The sequence below is a fragment of the Nannospalax galili genome, unplaced genomic scaffold (assembly GCF_000622305.1).
Source record: "Nannospalax galili isolate Female #2095 unplaced genomic scaffold, S.galili_v1.0 scaffold185, whole genome shotgun sequence".
Classification (NCBI taxonomy): Eukaryota; Metazoa; Chordata; class Mammalia; order Rodentia; family Spalacidae; genus Nannospalax; species Nannospalax galili.
Genome location: NW_008355474.1, coordinates 1,339,677 through 1,363,292, shown reverse-complemented (window position 1 = coordinate 1,363,292; position 23,616 = coordinate 1,339,677). Strand labels below are relative to the sequence as shown.

General features: G+C 46.9%; 2 protein-coding genes across 3 annotated transcripts in view; both read right to left on the bottom strand.

Moving 5' to 3' along the window:
- Ap3s2 (adaptor related protein complex 3 subunit sigma 2) overlaps positions 1–4,837 on the bottom strand; it is a 53,855-nt gene extending 49,018 nt beyond the window's left edge. Inside the window, exon 1 of the mRNA XM_008852805.3 lies at positions 3,887–4,837. Coding sequence (XP_008851027.2) covers positions 3,887–4,042 — 156 coding nt within the window. The 5' untranslated portion in view covers positions 4,043–4,837. The remainder of the gene's footprint in view (positions 1–3,886) is intronic.
- A 4,824-nt stretch (positions 4,838–9,661) lies between these two features.
- On the bottom strand, positions 9,662–22,621 carry Arpin (actin related protein 2/3 complex inhibitor). 2 transcript variants are annotated; one of them, XM_008852804.3, is made up of 6 exons: positions 22,385–22,621; positions 19,847–19,922; positions 16,901–17,033; positions 12,019–12,225; positions 11,481–11,644; positions 9,662–10,413 (listed from the first exon to the last, which is right to left on the bottom strand). In XM_008852804.3, the coding sequence occupies exons 1-6, from the start codon at positions 22,474–22,476 to the stop codon at positions 10,405–10,407; spliced, it is 681 nt and encodes a 226-aa protein (XP_008851026.1). In that variant the 5' UTR covers positions 22,477–22,621; the 3' UTR covers positions 9,662–10,404. The 2 variants fall into 2 exon arrangements, with proteins under 2 accessions (XP_008851026.1, XP_029411792.1); XM_029555932.1 differs by lacking the exon at positions 22,385–22,621 and adding an exon at positions 20,037–20,183.
- Positions 22,622–23,616: the final 995 nt, after the last annotated feature.

Sequence of the window (23,616 nt, the reverse complement as noted above, 5' to 3'; positions counted from 1 at the left end):
GGAGGTTAACCATCATCTGTAACTCCAATTCCAGGGGATCCGAAACCCTCTTTTGACCTCTGAGGGCACTCCATGACACAGGTGCACTTACATGCATTCAGGTAATATACTCATATGCAAAAAATAAAAGTAACAGATAAAATAAAATAAATTAAAGATAAGAGGGAGAAACCAGACAGACAGTAGGCAGTTAAAAACTCTAGGTCAGCTGGGCATGGTGGCACATGCCTTTAATCCCAGCACCCGGGAGGCAGAGGCAGGCAGATCTCTATGAGTTCAAGGCCAGTCTGGTCTACATAGTGAGTTCCAGGACAGCTGGGGCTACAGGGAAACCCTGTCTTGAAAAGACCAAAAAATTTGAAAAAACCAAAAAAAAAAAAAAAAACTCTAGATCAGTCTTAATGAGCTGGAGATGTCATTTAAATGTAGATTCTTATTTAGCATGTTTGGGTTAGATCCAAAGACTGCTGTTCTAATAAGCTCCCATGGGCTATCAATGCTGCAGGTCAGGGGGGCACAATATAAGAAAACTTTCAACTTGAATTTTCCTTAAGTTAGAAAATACATTCAAATAATTTACATCTTTTTCTTTCTATACCACTGACTTAGGTTTGTAATGGTCAGTTATTTAAAAGCTAAAGGTCGGGGGGCACTCAGAGAACTAATCATTGAGAGAAAATGGCTGACTCAGTGTGGGTCTAGAATGACTCTCAGTACCTACTGAATGTATAATCATTGATCCACAAATTGGAGCAAATCAATCAGTGTCTTCCTGATTCCCAGATGAATAACACACCAAGCTCACAGATGCCAGGATGTTGTTAAAGATTAACTCTGCATGCTCAGAAACGCAAAGCACACAAAGCATCAGCACATTTTTAAACTGACAAAAGCACCTTTTGAACTAAAGCCCTTTATCTGACTACAGGAGGAAGTAGCAAAAGGGGATGTGGTATGAAACAGTGAAGCCAAATAGTTGCTTATATGACCCAATTTTTTGGTTTTTTCAACACTCCCTATGTAGACTAAACTGGCCTCCAACTCACAATGATCCACTTGCCTCTGCCTCCCAAGTGCTAAGATTAAAGACACATTCCACCACAACTGGCCCAGGCCCCAGCTATTTTAACCCCTCATATCTGTTAGTACTCTGCAGTTTTCAAGGGACTTTCACTCATGAAGTTCTTAAACAATTCTATGATCTCCGAGATATATGCCCAATAAGCACAAGAAAAGACAGATGTGGCCAAGTGTGGAGGTGCATGCCTTTAATCCCAGCACTTGGGAGGCGGAGGCAGGTGGAAGTTCGAGGCCAGTTTTCCAGGCCAGACCAGCTGGGGCTACAGGGAGACCCTATCTCAAAAAGACCAAAAAAAAAAAAAAAAAAAAAAAAAAAGAAAAGAAAAAAGACAGATGCTCAACACAGCATCCTTAGAGTCACTATGGAAATAGAAGTCAAAACCTTTTAAAAGATCCATTTTTCACCCACTAAAATGCCTATAATTAAAAACAATGGGGCTAGAATTATACAGCTCAGTGGTAGAGCGCTTGTCTGGAATAAATGAGACCCTAGATGCACTCCCCAATTCAGAAAAAAAATTAAAAATTCATATAAAGTCAAGGGAAATGAAAACATATCTACAATAAAACTTAACACAAGAAGGTTCACAGCAGCATTATTCACAAGAGCCAAAAAGTAGACATATCAATTGATAGAACATAAAAATATGCCAGGTGTGGTGGCACATGCCTTTAATCCCAGCACTCAGGATGCAGAGGCAGGCAGATCTCTGAGTTCAATGCTAGCCTGGTCTACATAGGGAGTTTCAGGCCAGCTAGGACTACAGTGAGACCCTGTCTCAAAAAGACCAAAAAAATATTCACAAGAGCCAAAAAGTAGACATATCAATTGATAGAACATAAAAATATGCCAGGTGTGGTGGCACATGCCTTTAATCCCAGCACTCAGGATGCAGAGGCAGGCAGATCTCTGAGTTCAATGCTAGCCTGGTCTACATAGGGAGTTTCAGGCCAGCTAGGACTACAGTGAGACCCTGTCTCAAAAAGACCAAAAAAAAAAAATAAAAAAAACAAAACACACACACACACACACACACACACACACATACACACACACACATACACGAGCCTTTAATCCCAGCACTTGGGAGGCAGAAGCTGGCAGATCTCTGTGAGTTCGAGGCCAGCCAGGTCTACATAGCTAGTTCCAGGCCAGCTGGGACTACAGGAAGACCCTGCCTCAAAAAAACCACCCCCCCAAAAAAAAGGACAGTGGCACATGCCTGTAATCCCAGCATCTGGGAGGCTGTGGTAGAACGATTTCTTCTGGCTTTTTTGTTGTTGTTTGTCTTTGCTTTCTTTTGACAGTCTTCACAGAGTAGCCCAGATTGACCTTGAACTCACAATCCTCCTGTCTCAGTTTCCCAAATGCTAGGATTAGGCCTGTGCCACCATGTCCAGCTAAGCAGAAGGACCTCAAGTCCCAGGCCAACCTGGGCCACATGATTTGATCCTGCTACAACATTATAAAACGTCCAAAACTTTTAAAGAGGAAGTAGATAAATGTTGTCTAGGACCAGGGGAGTTGTTTACTAATAGTGATGAATTTCTTTGGTGGGTGATGAAAATGTTCTGAAACTGTGACAGCACCCACTAAATTTTTTTATGTCAAGTAAGCTGTACAGTGATTTATATCTCGGTAACAGAAAAATAGGAGAAACAAATGCACACACAAAATTATATTAAATATTTTTACTTCGATGTAATCTTAGGCTTTGAAAATCTTATGAAGAGAATTCGTAATCAAAATATTCTTTCATTTCTGAAGAAAAAAGAAATAAAAGTCTGAAAGAAGTTTATTAATTTGCCAATTCACACAAGAATAATAAAGGCGGTGCTGAAGTCCGAGGATATTTTCCGAATCCATTCCCTCTCAGATTTAACTAGTCTGTTATGTATTTTGAAATCCAGCCATGAATAAAATGTTGGGGGGCAGGAGGCAAGTAATTAAGTTTGTGTTTTTCCAAAGGAAATGTTTCTGCAAAATCCAAATTCTTATGAATGTTTACTGAGCCCTTCCGCGGCAGCATCTGTTAAATTCTTGAGACGTGATCTCATAGCTGAAGCTGACTTTGAACTAGCTGTGCAGCTGAGGCTAGCTCTGAACGCCTGCTCCTCCTGCCTCCACCAGAGTGCTGGATTATAGGAATGGACCACCACATCCGGCAGCTTGTAATTTCTCACTTTTTCCCACTTTTAAGTGTATTTTTATTATTTTTATATATGTGCCTCTCGTGTGTGTGTGTGTGCGGGAGCCCAGAAGAGGGTGTCAGATTAAGTTATGAGCTGCCTGACATAGATGCCGGGAACCGAACTCAGATCCTCTGCAAGAGCAAGTGCTCTTCAGACCATTCTTTCAAAAGGGACTTTCCGTAACCCTACAGACTGACTAGTATCCCATCCCTGTGACGTTCCACTGAAACAAGTAATTCCCGGAAAGAACATTTCCAGACGCCCTGGGGGAAACAAGAAGTGCAAACAGAACGTCTCTCTACGCGAAACTGAGCTCATCAACCAAAAAAGCTTAAAGAAAGTGACTTCTAACAACCAAGTTCTCAATGAGGAACACTATGTAACGTATCTGGCCCTGAGACCCAAGGGGAAGTGTCACAAACAGTACAGGGAAGCTGGGACCCAGAATGGGGTGAGAGGAGCGGGGCAGCGGCGCGTGCGGGGAAGGGCGCTGAGTGGCCCCGGGTCATGCACGGTGCCCGAGCCCGAGGTGCTGGCGAGCGCTGCTGCGGGCCGAGGGGAGGGGAAAGACGCGGGTGCTCCGCAGGAGGGTGGCGAGCCGAGCCGCACTCACGAAACGCTGGTAGAAGCGGACCAGCCGCGGTTTCCCATGGTTGTTGAAAACCAGAATCGCCTGAATCATCTCTGCCGGCCCGACTTCAGTCAGCACCTGCTGCTCCCAGAAAGCACCTCCTTCCGCCACAACACGGGAACTTCCGGTTGGCGCCATCTGAAATCCGCTCCCAGAAACTTAGCCGAGGTGCTTGGGGTTCCGGGCACCGAAGGTTCCAGTCTCTCTGACGCCCAGGAGAGGGCAGCGGGCTGCCCCGGGAAGGACCGTTGTGTGTAGTCGCCGAGGAGCGTCGCCGGCCGCGGTTCGTCCAGGACGTGAGTCTCGGTCTGAGGCCAGCCTCTGAGCCCAGCGCAGCGCCTGTAGCGTCCGCTACCCGGATCCCGGGCAGCAACACCCGCAGCCGCGCCTACTTGCGGGGGCCGCGGGAGCTTGTGTCGCCCCTTGCCGCCCTTCTAACGCCCGCGGTTTATTGGACTGTTTATTGGACTGCTCCTCGACCAGCAAGCTCTTGAGTTCATTTTTATTTTTCAGTATTATGATACTGCTGTGAATTAGGCAAAAGTCTCCCCTTGCATATGAAAGAGGGAATCAAAGGATCTTTCTTACAGTTCCATTTAGAAGGAACCGATGATCCCAAACTGGAAACACCCTTGTTTTTGTTCTCTCTTTTAACGATGTGATGTGGGCAAGGTGCGCGGCAAGTGTATGCGCTGCGGCGAAGGTATCTGTAAAGCTGCAGACTTATTTCAGGGACTGTGCAGCAGTGTTCATGAAAGCTTTAAGCTATATGACACATAAAACATTAGCCTTGGGGGGTTCAGCTCTAGAATTTATAATAAAGTGATTGCGGCTATAGGCGTGTACACACCAGCAGTGTTATTACAGGGGGGAAATTACTCCATGGGAAACAAATTACTCCAACGTGAGAAACAGCTGGACATGGTGCCAGTACGTGGGTGGCTGAAGCAAGAGGATTGTTGGGTGTTTGAGAGGAGCTTGGGATACAGTTAAGTCTTTGGGGCCGGGGTGGGGATATGGGGGTGGGTGAAGATGCAGAAGGAGAGGGAAGGAAGAGGCGGAAGGGGAGAGGAGGAGGAGAAGGAAGGAGGGAGTGGGGAGAGAGAGAGATGGAGGGATGGAGGGAAGGGGGAGAGACTGGTTCAATGAATTGTTCTACAAGTATATGAGAAATACAAAATAGTTAAAACTCATTCCATGAAAGATTTAATTGATTTAGGGAAATGTTCATGATTTGTTAAATGAAAAGATTATAGAGTGGGATTTTTTTTTATTTTGATGCGTTTATTTTTATTGTACATGTATGAGTGTTTTACATGCATGTAAGTGCACCCATGCATGCAATGCCTGTGGTAGACAGAAGAGAGCACTAGATCCTCTGTAACTGGAGTCAGGATGGTTGTGAGCTGCTATGTGGGTGCTGAGAACCAAACCTGGGTTCTCTGTAAGAGCAGCCAAAGCTCTTAACCACAGCTGAGCCATCTCTCCAGCCCCTTACACAGAGTGTTTATTCTGTAAAGTTCACTTTGAACAAGACTGAAAGTAAACACTGAACTATGAATGATGATTGTATCTTATGGAACGGTTGCATCACTGTGTGCAGCACAGGACCCGGGAATGAAGTCTTGTTTCAAATTATGGCTTTATGGAGTGCCTGGGCACTTTGGCAAGTGTTCTTATTTGTAGAAGAGACACAATATCTGTTTCCTTAACTAGAAAAATGGAAAATGATTCTCCTCACTCCAGATAGTTGCTTAAAAAAAAAATCCAAACAGTGCATGGCACATAACTGAGAATTACAAGAGTGATTTTAAAAACATCTTTGGGTAGTGGGAATCTAGATTGTTTTTCTTCAGTGAACATATATTGCCTTTATAGCCAGAGTTTTTTAATAAATAAAAAGCCAAAAGGTATTTGCGCTGAAACTTAACAAAATGATTCAAATGTTGGGCAGGAATATCAAAGAAAATTCTAAAACACTGATGAGAAAGAACTAGTTTTGCCAACTAATTAAACATATTAGGATGATTTGAACTGTAATTTGGGAGGGTATTTTTTTTAGACAGGGTCTCCCTGTAGTCAGAGGGGGCCTAGAACTCAATATCTAGACCAGGCTGGCCTTGACCTCTCAGAGATCCACCTGCCTCTGCCCCCCAAGTGCTGGAATTAAAGGCATGCACCACCACACCCAGCATTAATTTTTTTAGAATTACATTTATATGTTTATGTGGAAGGGAGATACATGGACATGCCATGGTTTATATGTGGAAGTTGGAAGACAGCTTTGGGAGTTAGTTCTCTCCATATGCCATATGAGTCTGGGATCCAACTCAGGTCATCAGGCTTGGTGGCAAGTGCCTTTTACCTGCTGAGTCATATTATGGACCTTAATTGGTTTTTTTGTTTGTTTGTTTTTGGTCTTTTTGAGACAGAGTCTCCCAGTAGCCCCAGCTGGCCTGGAACTCACAGAGATCCGCCTGTCTCTGCCTCCCAAGTGCTGGGATTAAAGGTGTATGCCACCATGCCTGGCTGGTTTTCACATTTTTAATTTTATTTATTTTTATTTTTATTTTATGTGTATGCTTGTATTGCCTGCATGTAGGTAAGTGCACCCGTGTTGTGCAGTGCCCGAGGAGGTCAGAAGAGGCTGTTGGATCCCCTGGGACTGGAGTTATAGACAGCTGTTAGCTGCCATGTGGGTGCTGGGACTTGAACCCGGGTCTTCTGTAAGAACAGTTAGTGTTCTTAACCACTGAGCCATCTCTCCAGCCCCAAACAGCAGTCAATCTTAAAAATGATAAAGACTGCCAGGCCTGGTACCAGCACTAGAGAAGCAGAGGCAGGCAGATAGCAGATCTCTGAGAGATGGAGCCCAGCCTGGTTAATAGTGAGAAGACCGAAAAAAAAGAATTTTTTTTTTTTTGAAACAGGGTCTCCCTTGTAATGCCAACTGGCTTGGAACTCCCTATGTAGATTAGGCTGGCCTTGGACTCAAAAAGCTCTGCCTGCCTCTGCCTCCTGAGTGCTTGGATTAAAGGCATGAGCCACCAAACCCTGCTCAAAAAAAAAAAAAAAAATTTTTTTTGAAGAATTATTTTTTTAATTAAAAAAATGTTTTAAATGATGCAGACTATGTGTATTGACACTGATTATGTAATACTAATGGTAAAAGTAACATTGAATTATTTTGTCTTTTTTTGAGACAGGGTCTCCCTGTAGCCCCAGCTGACCTAGAACTCACTGTGTAGACCAGACTGGCCTTGAACTCACAGAGATCTGCCTGCCTTGGACTTTCACGCTGGGATTAAAGGCGTGGGCCACCATGCCTGGCAGTAACAATAAATTTTATGTGTAGACATATTTAAAACCAAGATACTAAAAATCATTAACAGATAGAGTAAAATTGTGGGTACCCAGATGACTCCACATAGCTATGAGCCAAGCATCTTTCCATCTTCTCCTATTGTCCTGGGAAGAGGATTTTGTCTTAGTTTCCCTACCTGCTAAGCCTCAAATCCTTTGGTTTTTTTCATTTATTATTGTGTCCAGGCCCTGTGTGCCATAGTGCATGTAAGTATCAAGGTCAGAGAACACCCTGCCGGAGTTGATTCTCTCTTTCCAGGGTTTCAACTCAGATCTTTAGTTTTGACAGTCCAGGCTAGTCTCAAACTCTTGGCAAGCCTCTCCTGTCTCTGCCTCCCAAGGGCTGGGATTACAGGCATGAGCTACCAGGCCTGACTTTGGAATCCTATTCTATCTACAGTATACTTGGTTTTCCCTTCCCTGAGACTAGTTTCAGCCTAGCCACAGGCAAGGTGCCTGCTAGACAAACAGGTCACTCAAAACTTTATACACCCCAACACCTTCAGTCACCCAGAGTCTGGATATCATCTTGACTCTTTCCTTTCTCTTGGGGTCTGTTGATTCTGACCTGTAAATGCCTCTGAGCCTGAGCCCTTTTCTTCTCTCCATCTTTCCTGTCCCTGTTGTAGACAAAACCACACCAACCTCTCACCTGGACAGTTGCTGTAGACTCCTCTAGGAGCTCACTGGTCTGTTTTCCTGTAGCCAAGTGAGCTTTGAAACAGACGAGTCAGACCTCATCTCTCCACAGGATCACTAGCTTTTAGGTCACTGAGGATAAAGTACTCAAAGTTTTAAAGAGTATGAAAAAGCCATGCCCATGGGGCTGGAAAGATGGCTTAGTGGTTAAGAGCACAACTGCTCTTGCAGAGGACCCAGATTCGATTCCCAGCACCCACATGGTGGCTACGAACTGTCCTTAATTCCACTTCCAGGGGAATCTGAAACCCTCTTCTGACCATGGCATTGCACTACATGGGTGCAGTCACATACATGCAGGCAATACACTCATACACATAAAATAAAAATATATTAGAAAAGCCATGCCCAGTATGCAAACACACCTCCCACCCTACCCTACCCTCTGAGCTCACAGTGGCCTTGCCTTTCTCGAATCCCTCCAAGTCCCAAAGCCCTTTCTGTTGTATCAGGACATTGCCACAGTGGGCCTCATTTGAAATAATGGCCTACTTGGGAGTCTGTCATAGTGCTTTGGGCAACAAGATGCCTCTAATGTCCCCAGCTCCTGTTATGCTCAACCACCTCCTTGACTACCCTCAAAGCTAAGGCCTCAGTATGACCTGTAAGTAAGCCAGCCCAGATCTAGGACACTAGTGAGGTGTTTACTCCATCCTTTGGCTCTTGTACCCCCAAACCCTTTGTAAACCAAGGAAACAGAGGACAGTGGAAGGGACATAAGCTTTGCCTTTGCAGCTCTGGATTTGAATCCTGGATCTGCCACTTATGATCTGGGAGAGTTGCCTGACCTCTCTGAACGCCTCTCTCCTCTGTCATTTGCATGCAAAAACAGAAAAGTCCCGTTAATTAAGACTGTGGCCTTTGAGGACTGGGAATGCAGCTCAGTTGGTAGAGTGTTTGCCTAGCATACCTGAGGCCTGGGTTTGATCTCCAGCACCACAAAAGTCAGGCATGGTGGTGCACCCTTATCATTATTAGCACTGGGAAGGTGGAGGAAATCAGAAGGTCTGGGTTATCCTTGGCTACATAATGAGTTCAAGGCCAGCCTAAGATACATGAGACCTTGCTGGGAAAAAAAAAAAAAATGTGAGCCAGGCATGGTTATCACGTCATAAATCCTAGTACTTGGGAGGTGGAGGCAGGCAGATCACTGTGAGTTCAAGGCCAGACTGATCTGCATAGAGTTCCAGGCCAGCCAGGGCTACACAGTGAGACACCGTCTCAAAAAAAAACAAAAAAAGTGGGCTTTGAAATTGACTGTCTGAATTTAAATTCCTCTCTCTGGCAGTATATACCATCCATAGAGCCTCAGAGCTTTAACCTGTGAAAAAAATGGGGATACCAATCATATTTACTTCATGAGATTGTTGTGACAAGCTACCCCAAGTACTGAGCATAAGTACTAGCATCAGGAAGAACTCAGTATTGTCCATGGTCATGGAAAGCAACTGGCATTGTTTGATGCATTAAAAAGACTGAGTAATCACTACCTCCCTCCATCCCCTTCCCCCAGGTCACCTGCCATGGCAATATAGAATTAAACCTAGGGCATGCAGATTTCCTGTCTAGACCTTTTCCCAGAGCTGAGTGTGGACACATTATCCAACAAAGCAATGTTCATGACCAAAGACTGAAGGCTCTGTCTTCTAGGACCAAGACTTGGCTGAAGATCATTAACACTTGACAAGAACCCAGTTAGTGTGGGGGAATTTTTTCTTGCAGATTTATTCATTCTCAAAGTATAAAACAGCAATAAAAGAGATGGTACCAAAAATGTGGCCCAGGGGGCTGAGGGTATAGGCTGTGGTAGGTCACTTGCGTAGCAAGCATGAAGCTGTGGATTTGATTCCCAACACCATAAACAAGTGTGGCCCAGTGGAACAAACCTGAGACCTGTGGACCAGCTAGATACAGCTAGGAAAGCTATTGGCCTCTCTGAGAACAGCATATACCAGAAGAACAGCCAGGGATGTCTGAAGGCAGGAAATCCCAGAGGGGACATAAAGCAGAAGACAAATTAAGAATTAGTAATTCTGGTGTGGGGTGGGGAAGAACAGATAAGAAGACTACAACAGAACAGGGAACAGAGGCCTTGGTGTGCTGTGGAATGGAAGGAAAGGAGGAAACAGCAATAACAGAGACAGAAGCCTCAGAGCCCCCCTGCATTCAGACAGGAATTCCTCAATTGTGTACCAGGACCAAGTCCCACGAGAGACTCAGCTAGTACGAGGCTGCCACCGAGGGCAAGAGGCGTTGGGGAAATGTCTGGAAAGACTAGACTTGAATCCAAAGAAGAACACATGTTGTGTCTTGGATTTAACTTTAGTATAGTGTTTTAAATGGTATTCAGGTTGACAGACTGCTCTCTCCAGGGTGGAAGTCGGTGAGGCCAGTTCTCAACAAAGCCATAGCAGATACAGATGGGATGAGGAGTCACCTCAGTCATCCTGGAGATATGCAAAGGGGACAAGTAAAGAGATATGAGCAGAGCATATTTCATAAGTCTTCTGTCAGTCTTTAGACAAGCAAGGGTCTGATCATGTGGTACCCATGGGAGCCTCAGCTACTGCCTTGGCCTCACGTCATTAGAGTTGTTCCCAGAGCCAGCCCAGCAATTCCACTGTTTGTCAGCTAGCTTTATTAAGACAGAAGGGAGTCAAGGCCCTCCACCTTCCCTCCCTGGCTTTCTTTGGTGAAAATCTCCATCACTGAGATGAAGACCCCATTTTTCTTTCTTTTTTTAAATATTTTATTCTTTATTTTATTTTATGTGTATGCGTGTATTGCTTGCATGTAGGTAAGTACATGCTTGTCGTGCAATGCCCAAGGAGGACAGAAGAGGCCTTCGGATCCCCTGGAACCGGAGTTATGGACAATTGTTAGCCGCCATGTGGGTGCTGGGATTCGAATCTGGGTCTTATGCAAGAACAGCCAGTGTTCTTAACCATTGAGTCATCTCTCCTGCCCCCAGAAGACCCCATTTTTCTGTGACTTCTTTGCTCTAAATGTTCTGTTTGGAGGCTTTTGATATATCAGTTAAAATCTTCTGGTCAAATACATTTCAGAAAAACTACTGTAAGTATAGGCTGGGGATCAACCAGGGTGTTGACCCTTAACACAAGAAACAGTGAGACTAGTTGTTGCCACTTCCCTGCACTTCAGAGTCCAGACCAAGGAGGAAAAGCATTCCTCCCTCAAAGGCCTTTCTGTGGCTAATTAATTCACTTGAAGAGAAACATTCTGAAATCTAATGACAGTCACTGATTCCTTCCTACCTTCTGGGGCTTGGTGTGCATAGCAATAGTTCCAGTCCTCTAACAAGAAACATCTCGGGCTGTCCCCTTTCATTAATTCCTTGAAGGAATTCCCCTGACACTAGCTCATTCCCAGGAATTCCACAGAATTTATCTTGTCTTCTGTTCATTCTACCTCATCCACAGCCTATATGTACAAAATTCCCACCAAGAGACACAACAGCAACAATGCCAGGTCCACAGCCATCTCCTTTACCTACCCATTCCTCATCCTCTGCCCCATCTCCTTGCTCTCGGATCTCTGCTGTGGTCCCTGCTGAAGACTTCTGAGCCATGATGTTGTCAGTCCAGGATGCCCCTGTCTTTCTATCACCAGCAAAATTACACTTGGTCACTGTCCCCAGTTCCAATTTAGCTAATGAATCTGAAAGAAGAAGTTGAATGTCCTCTCTGTGGCAGAAAAGCTAAGGGCCTAGGCCCATCCACTTAGGGGGGGATACTCTAAGTCTGGGTTGACTCTGTTCCCTGGTATGGTCACTGAGGTCACTGACCCCAAAGCACTAGACAGCAGGGGTCAGCCACAGGAACCGAGATTGGGTAGTAGTGTCCAGGCTACTGGCCCCAAGGGCACTTAGCCAAGGACTGAGGGGTAAATGTGAAGGGGCAGGTCAGGTTCCTGTGGGAGACAGACCTGGTCTTCTCCCATAGCTCTAAGCAAGAGTGATGGGAAACCTCAGAAAGGAGGTAAGGATCCTCTATAGGCTACAGGAACAGGCAAAGTGAGGGCACACTGCTCACCTATGAAGGGGCCATCACCCCGAGTTTTCAGCCGCACTCCGGCACCCAGTTCAAGTTCCAATGCCTCCATCTCTGACTCAGGCATCCAGAACCCCACCGTCTGGTCTGGGGTAAGGCGCTCTGTCAGCTCCATCAGCTCCAGCTTGTTTACCAGGCCCTTCAGTACCTCGGGTGTGAGCCTGTCTGTGTCTCCCTTGGCTTCCACCTCTGCAGAGCACACAGTACAGGAGGGTTAGCATGGTCTGAAGAGGAAGTACCTTTAGGAGCTGGTGAATGCGCTACCTAACGTTAGAACTCTCAGCACCCATCCCACAAGGGCACATTGGAGAACTCCGCAGCAGAAGTGTTATGGCCTGGGTGCAGCAGCTCTGAGCTCTACTTTAATCCAGGGAAATGATTTTCTCTGTGTCCCTGGAGAATAGGGATTTTTTAAAAAAGCACTGACATGAAGTGTAGAGGAAATAAGGCAAATGGAGCATTTAGCATAGTGCCTAGCATAGAGCAAGCCCTCAGCCAGGGTTAATGCATTTTCATTATTCCTATCTGATAGATGAGAACGCTGAGGCTTAGAGAGGCCATATCATTAGCTTAAGACCACATAATAGAGGAGGCAGGATTCAATCACCCAGAGTACAATTCTGCCTCCCCCTCCAGACTCTGTGACCCCAGGTAGGGTTCTCTCGGGCTCTAGGGATCTCTCTGGCTGGCTGGGATCTGCTAGAACTAGGAGCAAACTTATGGTCCTCAGATGTTCTACTGGCCTACACAGGCTGGCCCTGGCAGAACTCAGCAGCTCAGGGAAGAATCCAAGTCTTAAACCTGGAAGAAGAGGTACTCACAGGGGAGTGGGTACTTGTCAGACTTGGAGACCTCCAAAAGGCATAGTCAACCCCCAGCACAGCAACCCCAGAGCCTGTCCAAAAAACTGCCTTCTCCATATCCGCCTCCTAGGTGACCACACTGCTGGACACCCAGCCAACCAGAATACCTGACCAAATTCCATCCTTGCATAACGATGTGGGCCAGGCTATCAGGAACACCCTGGGGGAGTCTCTAGATACCTGCTCACCAGAGCTCCATTCTCTACCCTTATTACCAATTCTAGACAAAGTACCTCGTTGACTCTGAAAGATAAGCCAACCAGTAAGGCCTCTATCCCCCTGACACCTTCCACCTGTCAATTTAGCTCCTACAATAAGACACCTCACCTTTCCTGTCTCAAAGGACAGAATGTCACTCCTCCTGCCTCAAGTCTGGTCCACCATCATGGCTCCAGACATACTCCCACACCTCTTTGGGGACCTCACACCTCCCCCATCTCAGATCCTTCCTCAAAAGCCTTCCTACAGAATGCTTTGACACCCTCTGCTCCTGCCCCGGCCCTAGGGCCACAGGTCCTATCACTGTTATCTGGCCAGTCCTCCTAGTTCCACTTCTTATTTGGGCTACAACAGGGGCCCTACTGCTACCTCCTTAACCCTGCTCACTTTGGCTTCCTTGGACTTCAGTGGTACATCTCACCTTCCTGCCTCTCTCAGACCTCAGACCTCTCCAGTGATCCTCTCCCCATCCATATTCTCTTGCTGTTCCCCAGGACAACCTCCTGCACGCATGCCTGCCTGCCTTCTCCACAGCTTCTCACTGTGTCGACTACTCCCACATAGGTGTGACTAGCCCTGCCCTCTCCCTGAGCTCTAGAACTTGATTTCTGAGTCCCATCAAAGCATAACCAGCAACTCTGACTCAGTATGCCCCAATAGAGCTCTTCTCTCTAAGCTTGCTACCCCTGTACCTGTGCTTTTCCAAGGCCAGTCCTTGGAATCACCCTGACTTCCATTTCTTTCTCCATAGCCAGTCTAACACTGACAACACTGGCCTCCATCCCCCCTGACATGCCCCTCATCCGGGTCCTCTGTTTCCATCCTAGCTACCCTAGCAGCTTCCTAATGGTCCTCCTAATCTTCAGTTTAGTCACCTTCTCAGGGCTTCCTTTTTTAAAAAACATTTTTTTAAATTATTTTTAGAACAGGGTCTCCGTGTAGTACCAGCTGACCTGGAACTCACAGAGGTCCACCTGCTTCTTCTGGGATTAAAGCCATGCACCACCACACCTGGTCCCTCCTTTTTTTTTCACTTAAAAAATTTTTTTCTAAAAACAAAACCAAAAAAACCCACAACATTTGGCTGGGGTTCTTAGCACAGGCCTTTAGTCTCAGCACTTAGGAGGCAGAGGCAGGTGGATTTCTGTGAGGTCGAGGCCAGCCTGGTCTACATAGCGAGTGCCTGGCCAGCTAGGGCTACAGGGAGATCCTGTCTCAAAAAAAAAAAAAAAAAAACATTTTCTGGGTATAGTGGTACACACTTTTGGTTCCAGCACTCAGGAGGCAGAGGCAGGCAGATCTCTATGATGTCAAGGCCAGCTGGTCTACATAGCAAGTTCCAGGTTAGCCAGGGCTACATAGTGAATCTGTCTCAAAAAATTACTTTTCTTGATTCTTTGAGAATTCTATACAATGTATTTTGATCATATTCAGACCCCCCTCCCCTGTCTTTACCCTCCCCCCACCCTACTACACCCTCCTGACTTCATGTCCTCTATTATTATTTTTCTTTTACTAAAGGCCTATCAAATTTAACTTGTGTTCCCCAAATGTTCTTGGGTGTGGGTCCATCCCCTAGAGACTGGTCAACCTACCAGGTGTCACACCCTTAAAGAAAACTGACTCTCGCTCCCCCAGCAGCTATCCAGTAAATCCTCAGCTAGGGCTGGGGCTTCCTGCCCACCTCTCCCTTCCATGCTGGGTTTTTATCTGGCTTGGGTTTGCACAGGTCTTTTGCATGTTGTCACAAGTGCTATGGGTTCATATGTGTAACTGCCCTGTAGTATGGAGACAGCACCGTTTCCCTGTATTCACCAACCCAGGGCATCTTAAAAACAAATCTAATCCGATTGTTCATTTATTCAAAATGCTTAGCTAAAGGGTTCCCCTACAGCCTTGACTGAAAGTCTGTACCTTCATGTCCCTCCTGCTACCCACCCTGAACAGCGCCAGATGGACTAGTCCACATACCTTTAGTACCCTGATTCCCCTCTGAAATACCCTTCCAAGCACTGTCACTCAGCTGATTCCTGCCTTGAATTACTTCCAGGATTCAGTGCTGGTGTTCCCCTACTTGAGGGTACCCCTGCCCATGCCTAGAGCTCAGAGCCCCTCCTGAGCTCCAATCACTGACCTGTCTGTCTCCTTTACTAGACTGAGACCATGTCCAGTGCAGGATCAAGTCTTAGTTTTTCCTGGAGCCTCAGCATGTGGCACAGGACCTTGCACAGGATGCTACTCACTCAGTGTTTAGAGAATTAATGAGCAGCTGAAAGCATGAATGAATAAAATGACAACTCCTCACTCAGTCTCAAACCTTCTCACACTGGGACAGACTGGAAAGAGGTTTCTATACAGACACAATTGGGAAAAGAAACACAATCATGGAGGGCCTTCTATAGTCTGAATATGTCCCCACAAATTCATAAGTTGAAACTTAATCACTGTTGTGACAGTATTAAGAGGTTGGGCTTTTCAAAGGTGATTAAGTCATGTGGATGGAGGCCTCATGAATAGAGTTAGTACCCTTATGAAAAAGTAGAAAGTAGTTTCTTTATGCTTCCATCTTATAAGGATAATAAAAAGGCATCTCTGAGGCTGAGATAGACCCCTCACAAGTCCTGGACTCTACTGCCACCTTGACCTTGGAATTACTAGCCTCCAGAACTGTGAGCTACAAATTCCCCTTGTCCAATTACCTGGTCTCAAGGTAATTTAAATATGTTATAGCAGGATGTTATGGTTAATCAATTTTTGAGGATTTAGAATTATTGGGAAGATACACCACTGGACATGTCTATGAGGGTGTTTCTGGTTTAACGGAGGTAGGAAGACCTGCCTTGAATGTGAGTAGCACCATGCCAAGGGCTGAAAAAGGAGGAAGCCAGCCGAACACCAGCATTCATCTCTCTCTGCTTCCTGACTGAGGATGTAATATGACCAATTGATTCAAACTACTGCTGCCACAGCTAGAACCTTCTCTGCCATGACAGACTATACCCTCAAATTGTGAGCCAAATAAACCCTTCCTTCCTGTCATAGTTAATATAACTTGAAGGATCTGCAATCGCCTAGGAGAAAAGCCTTGGCATGCCTATGAGGGATTAGCTAAACTAGGTTAGCTTCTGAGCACTCCTCTGAAAGATTATCTTGATTATGCATGTTGAGGTGGGAAGACCTACCTAAAAGAAGGCAACAATGGGAAAAGTAAGATACTTCCTTAGGCTGCAGTTTGTCAGTTATTTTGTCACAGCAACAAGAAAAGCAATAATACACAGCATAAACACACTGAGACAAAACCCAAGAAAGTGGGGCACAGTGGTGCTCATGCCCTTAATGACAGCACTGAGGAGGAAGAGGCAGGCAAATCTCTGTGAGATGGAGGCCAGCCTGGTCTACATAGCAAGTTCAGGCCAGCTAGGGCTTTAGGGAGACTCTGTCTTAAAAACAAATGAAAAACCCCAACAAACAAACTAGGATTTGGGTAGTAGATCTGGAGACTGCTGGGGCCTGGTCTGACTTCCTCACACAAGGGTAGTTAGAGCCCAAAACAAAAACTTCAGAAAATGAAAGGAGTTGGGAAGATCAGCCTGGTTCCTAGGAGGAAGCTGGGGCAATGGGAATGTCTGAGCAAGTTGGAGGGAGGGAGAAGCTCAGATGCCAGAACCAGCATCAAGGCCAACCATGCTAAGAAGTCACTTTTCCAGGACATCAAGAGACTCAGGAGGCAGACAGACCACAGTATCACAAGCTCTTAGGGAGGAAGGGCTGAGGATACCTACTGTAGGATGACATGAGGAAGCCTGTGTTCACCTTCCTGGTGGTGCTGAAGTTGGGTTCGATTTCATTTCCCTTGGGGTCAAACTTCCGGCGGTGGATGCAGCTGGGCCGAATATATAGCACATAGTAGCGCTCCTAGGGCAAAGCAGAGAGGGGGGTAAGGGAGCTGCCTCACCCCTTACCCAACCCCAGCACACACCCTGGACTCGAGATGCAGCACCTGCCCACTTCACCCTCTGCCTTAGAATCCTACCTCAGCTCAGATGTCCAGGCTGAGAATAGTCTCAGTCAAATAATCATTCATTTATGTACTCACTGGAGTACCTACCACACATAATAAGCCATACAATGCCCACAACAGGGTGACACAGGGCCTGACCCCAAGGCTTCCACATAGCCAGTGACCAGAAACCATAACTCAAGCACTAGAAACCCCAAATGCCACCAGGCAGGAGTGGATGTTGCCATGGTGCCATAGAAAGGACATTGAGCTGGGTGTGGTGGCGCACGCCTTTAATACCAACACTTGGGAGGCAGAGGCAGGTGGATCTCTGTGAGTTTGAGGCCAGCCTGGTCTACAGAGTGAGTTCCAGGCCAGCTGCAGCTACAGGGAGACCTGCCTCAAAAAAAAAAGAAAAGAAAAGAAAAGAAAAAGGACACTGAAAGGGCCTGAGTGAGGACAGATACTAGGCCCTTCCCACAGATGTAATACTGGGGCAAATCACTCCCAGTCTCCTGTGCCTATCACATGGAAACCATGTGATACTTCCTTTCAGGGACATTGCAAGGGTGGAGTGAGTGCCTTGCAAAGACATGTACTGCAAAAGCTGTTGGCCAGCTGTTCTAATCAAAGCAAGCATAAAAACTGTTTACAGAGACTGAAGAAGTAGAAATCACCTCCTGGGACAATGAAGCAAGGGGAATTCTCAAAGGTCAGGGCAACCTGCAACTGTGGGACGGGAGTATAGGAAGAACATTAAAAGCCTGAGACATGGCTGGGGATGTAGCTCAGTTGGTAGCATTCATAAAGCCCTAGGTTCAGTCCCCAGCACTGGATAAACCTAGTGTATAGGTGCATGTCTATGATCCCAACACTGGGGGGGGGGGGGCATGTAGAAGCAAGAAGACCAGGAATTGAAGGTCCTCTGTTACACAGAGAGTTCAAAGCCTGACAGTGCTACATGAGAGCATGTCAAAAAAAAAAAAAGAAATTAATGAGCATCTGAAAGCATGAATAAATAAAATGACAGTCCCCATTCAATCTCAAACTTTCTCACACAGAGACAGACAGGAAAGAGATTCCTAAACAGACACAATTGGGAAAAGAAACACGGTCATGGAGGGCCTTCTATAGTCTGAATAAGTCCCCACAAATTCATAAGTTGAAACTTAATCACCATTGTGACAGTATTAAGAGGATGGGCCTGGGGCTGAAGAGATGGCTCAGCGGTTAAGAGCACTGACTGCCCTTGCAGAGGACCCGGGTTCGATTCCCAGCACCCACATGGTGGCTATGAACTGTCCTTAACTCCAGTTCCAGGGGAGTCCGAAGCCCTCTCTGACCTCAGGGGCATTGCATGACACAGGTGTACTCACATACATGCAGGCAATACACTCATACACATAAAAATAATAAATAAAAGAAATTCAAAGAGGTTGGGCCTCTGCTACCAACTCACCATTCAAAGAAAGAAGGGAGGGAAGGAGGGAGAGAGGGAAGAAGGGGTGAGGGAGAAAGGAAAGAAAAAGAAGAAAGAAATAAGGGCCTGAGTCAGGCACATAAAGTCAAGAGGCCATGTGCACATCTAAGCAATGCAGAGGCCCAATGGGAGCTCAGGTTAGAAGAGCCACTGAGATAGGTTTTAGACAGGCCTTGAGCTGCCATTGGAGTTCAGCTTTTCTTTGGTAGATAAGAAGGAATCCTGAAATGTTTGGGGGCCACAGCAAGACCCAGAGATAGCCTGCTTGAAATGAGTTTCAAGGAGCCAAGAATGAGCTCATGGGGCCAGCAGAAGGTATGGGGGCAGGCCGGACCTTTATGTGGAACAGCTAAGAGCCCCTGGAAGGAGGTGGTTATGGAAAGAGGGTGGAAAAGAAAAAGGAATGGTTGAGAAGGAATCTGGCTACGTGGGGCACTACAGAAAATGGCAAGAGTTGGCTTCTGGGGTTCCCCTCCTGGGGAGAAGAGATAGGGGATACAGCTCCCAAGCTGGTGACTGAACAGGTGAATCCTCTCTGCATCATTCAGAATGAAAGACTTGGAGCAGGCAAGTTTGGAAAGGGGCTGGATGAACACCTGCCCGTACCAGGGCAGTAGAGGCAGGCCAGCCCCACATTGGTGCAGCCCTCCTGGACAGGCTGGCTGGGGACTCCAGATCAGTGTGTCCCCCTGCTGACTTGCAAGCTAAGGAGCAGAATGTGGCAAGGCATCTCTGGGCATGAAAATAGTGAGCTGGTAGCAAAGGCTGCTGCCATGGATGGAGTCAGACGGACAGGACTCCAGGGTTACGGTGGGATGATGACTGCCAGGAGTGGTCACGGATACCTGAGATGGTGGAGAGCAAGGACACAATCTCGGGAGGCTGTGAAGCAAAAACAGAAGGCCACCAACAAGGGAGCTGCAGGTGCAGATGTCAGCATGTAGACTGTACATTCAGACTACACTATGGTTTGGGCCTAGTCTGTCTTCTCAGCTGTGGCCCAGGCTCTTCCTGCAAGAACCAGGTCCTCCAACCTGACTGCTGCCCTGTAAGGCCCTAAAAGTCCCCTTTCTACTACTGGTCCTCTTTGGCTATAGCCATCTGTTCTGTGAGCCCCTCAAGAAGAGCCTGGATCCCATGTCTTAGCAATGGTGGAGCCCTGCACAAGGAGATGCCTTGTGGATAAGAACTCAAATGCTTTAGTGGGCGACGATAACCCTGTGAATGTCATACGGGATATAGCCTCACCTTCTTGCCACGGGCATCCAAGATGCTGTGCCGAGATACATCCACCAGCTCTCCCTCCAACAAGACACCATTTCCCCTGGAGATGAGAAGGGAAGAAGGAATGCTGGTTCTGTCTGTCCTCAGGAAGGAGACACAACTCAAGTTTCATGGCCTAGGCTAGAATCTGCACTGAAACTGAAGCAAGGCTCACCTGAGTCTCCTATTTACTTGGCTCTGAGCAGGCCTGGTATGGAACCCCTCTCTGCTTCCCACATCGGAACTCACATTCCTCCAAAGGCTAAAGGACAGGAGGAACCTTCCCAGGCTGTGCTGATCCCAAGGTACCGCCCCCTCTTCAGGGCTACCAGGAGTTATTGCAGACAGATTCTCAGGATTCTTATCCACGAATGGGAAGAAAAGCAGCTGCTTTATTGTGCTCCTCTGATGCTAGCCTAAAGGATCATGAATGGGAAGGTGCTTGTAAACTATTAAGTACTTACTAAATATAAAGCATTTTTACAGTTGGGCTTGATGGCACACACCTGTAATCCCAGCACTTGGAAGGTTCAGACAGGAGGATTGCTGTGAGTTTGAGGCCAGCCTGGGTTACAAAGGGAGTTCAAGCCTATCTTTGAATACATAGTGAAATGCTGTAAGTAAATAAACATATAAATAAATAATTCTACTTTTTATTTAAGCAAATTTAGGGTTGTCTATGCTGTATAAATAAATTATCTTCCTTTTTCACCTATCTTTTTTTAAAGTTTTTTTTTTTTGAAACTGTCTCGCTATGTAGTCCTGGCCTGGAACCCACTCTGTAAACCAGTCTTGCCTCAGACTCACAGAGATCCACTTGTCTCTGCTTCCTGAGTGCCAGCATTAAAGGTGTGCACTACCACATCTGGCTATTTTTACGTGTGTGTGCGTGCATGCGTGCACACATGCCACATGTGTGCAAGTGCTCTCAGAGTCCAGAAGAGGATATTGGGTTCCTTGGACTGGAGTCACAGGTGATTGAGCCTGCAGACATGGGTGCTAGGAACTGAACTCTGGTCCTCTGGAAAAGTAGCAAGCGCTCTTAACCACTGAGCCACCTCTCTAGCCCCCTTTCAGTCTACTTTAAAGCACTTTCCCATTCCTGTACTCATTCATACATAGGTGGTCATCAACCAAAGGAAATGGTTATTATCACCTTACAGATGGAAAATTGGAGACTCAGAAGTTTGGGGACTAGCCCAAGATCAAAGGGTCCCACACTGAATAGAACTGGAATTGTCACCACTCCTTTACCAATTCCTGATTCTAGTTTTCATAAAAAGCAGAACCCAGGGGTTTTCATTTTTGGAACCACAGATGTGGGAAAGAAGTGGAGCTAAGATGATAGTGGGAGAGGGTGGGCCAAGACTGCTTGCCTCTGTACACTCTCTCCACGCAAATTCTTTTTAAAATTATTTATTTCTTTCTATGTGTATGAGTGTTTTGCCTGCATTTAAGTACACCATATGTGTGCAATGCCCATGGAAGCCAGAAGAGGGCATTGGATCCCCTAGAACTGGAATTGTGGATGATTGTTAGCCACCATGTGAGTGCTGGGAATTAAACCTGGGTCCTCTTTGAGAACAGCCAGTGCTCATAACTGCTGGGGCACCTCTCCAGCCCCTCAAATTCTTTTTAAAAATATTTAGCTGAGAAGTATATACTCAAGGTGTATAACTCAATAACTTGATGCATGTATACACTGTGTAATGATTCATAGTCAAATTAATGTACACACCCAGCACATTAGATTCCCAGAACCTGTTCCACATGTAACTCTCTGTACCCATTGGTCACCTCCCCTGAAAACCACTATGAATTGGACTTTGGAGTCCACATCCCAGGTCTTTCTGGGCCGGTTTATTTCACATAATTCGTTAGTGTTTCTGCCTGTAAATAGGACAGTCCATCCTGCTCTTTACCCTGTGCAGGGCCTGTGCTTCCACATGCTCCTACCCTCCCACCACCGTTCCTGTGACAGTACCCACTGGTCACTTATGAGGCAAAGGCCCAGAGGTACAGCAGTGTGACAAGTGGCTGGAGTTTAGAGTCCTGGTGTGGAGCAAGGACCGAGGTCGGTGGGAACCCAAACACGGTCTCTAGAGTCCCATTCGGGAGTCCCTTCCATGGGTGTGCATGCAGGCGGGAGTTTCAAATGTATCTATCTTCCAGGTGTGTGGCGACCAGGAGAACCAGGAAGAGCTGACTGGAGGCCCAGAGATGGCTTTGGCAACACGTTTTACCTCCCACCTCCAACCTCTCCTTCACCTCCCCACCCCACTCCTCGCCCAGTCTCTGAGCAGGTTTCACCCAGATCCAAAGCCTGGAGCCCAGGCCCCGGGGGACGCGGCACTGCCCACCCCTGCCAGCAGCCGAGACTCCAGGGAGAGTCTCAGGGCCTAAGGATACGGGATGGCCCATTCCTAGCTTGGCCCACCCCTGGCTAGCAGTGGGTTCCTGGACCCCAGGGATGCGGTAAGCATATACCAGCCGGGTTGGGCTCCGGTGACCCGCACAGCCTACCCCTGGTGGATAGCAGGGTCCCAGGCCCCGGGCAGCCGCGCGCTCTGCACCGCCTTGTTCCGTAGGGCGCTGTCGTGGTAGATACGACTCATTTTCTCTAGGCCGGGACCCAAAGCCTGGAAGCAGCCGGAGCGCGGGGCCGGACGCCGCGGGAACAAGACCCTGGAAGCCGCGCGGAGGCCGGCTCGCTCCTTGCGGATCCCGGAACTCAGCGGCCTGTCCCGGGTGTTCCCGAGCGAGACTTAAAGGGGACGAGCCGCATTCCTGATCGCCAGCCCATGTGTATGTGTGATGGTCCTCCTTACAGAAGGACCAGGGCCGACCTGTATCAGAGTCTCAAACTACATCTACCTGCAGAGGGGAAGTCGGGGCTCCAGGAATGGAGACAAGGGAAGAGTTCTTAGGACCAGGAGAATCTTTTGCATAGAAACTTCCCTTTTGGTGGCCCAGCAGCAACTAGAGGAATTCCAGGGATCTGTGAAGGAGTCTGGGGCTGAGTGTCAAATCAACCACAAAGAAACGAGTTCCTCAACCTTTCTGAGCCTGTTCCTCTGCCTCTGGGAAATTCGAATCAGATTCCAGGGGTTTCTAAAGATGGAGCTCACCCTCTTCAGATCTTCGGGGTATAGCATTGCCTTCCTACAGTTTCTGACCGCTTCCCCAAGCCCGTTTTCTAAGCCTGCACCCAGGGGTCTCCTCGGACCTGGAAACTGTTGGGAAGTTTGAGTTCTGTTATTAGCTCCAGATCCTGGTGCTGGTGGCACCGTTAAAGAGACCAGGGAGAGGCATCTGAGTCCAGGTTGAACACTGCCTCCCACACGTTATGGCCACACAAAGTGGTCCCAGACTCTTTGTTTTTAAGGGCCCCTTTTCCTTTAACAACAGCAACAACAACGAATATATACATACACATATATTATACATATACGTCTATATATATATATTTCCCCTTTAAGACAGAGTTTCATGTATCCTAGGCTAGCCTCAAACTCTGTGTAGTTAGGATGACCTGGAACTCATTCTCCTGAATTTATCTCCCAGGTGCTAGGATTGCAGGCCTGTACCAATACACCTGCATTATGCAGCGCTGGGCTCCAATCCAAGACTTCACTCTCCCAATTGAGCCACATCTGAAGCCCCAGAAATTGAAATATTTTTTGTGGATCCCTAAAAATATGATGGGCCCTATGCATTGTACTCAGAATGATCAGCCCTACCCCATGTCTGGCCTT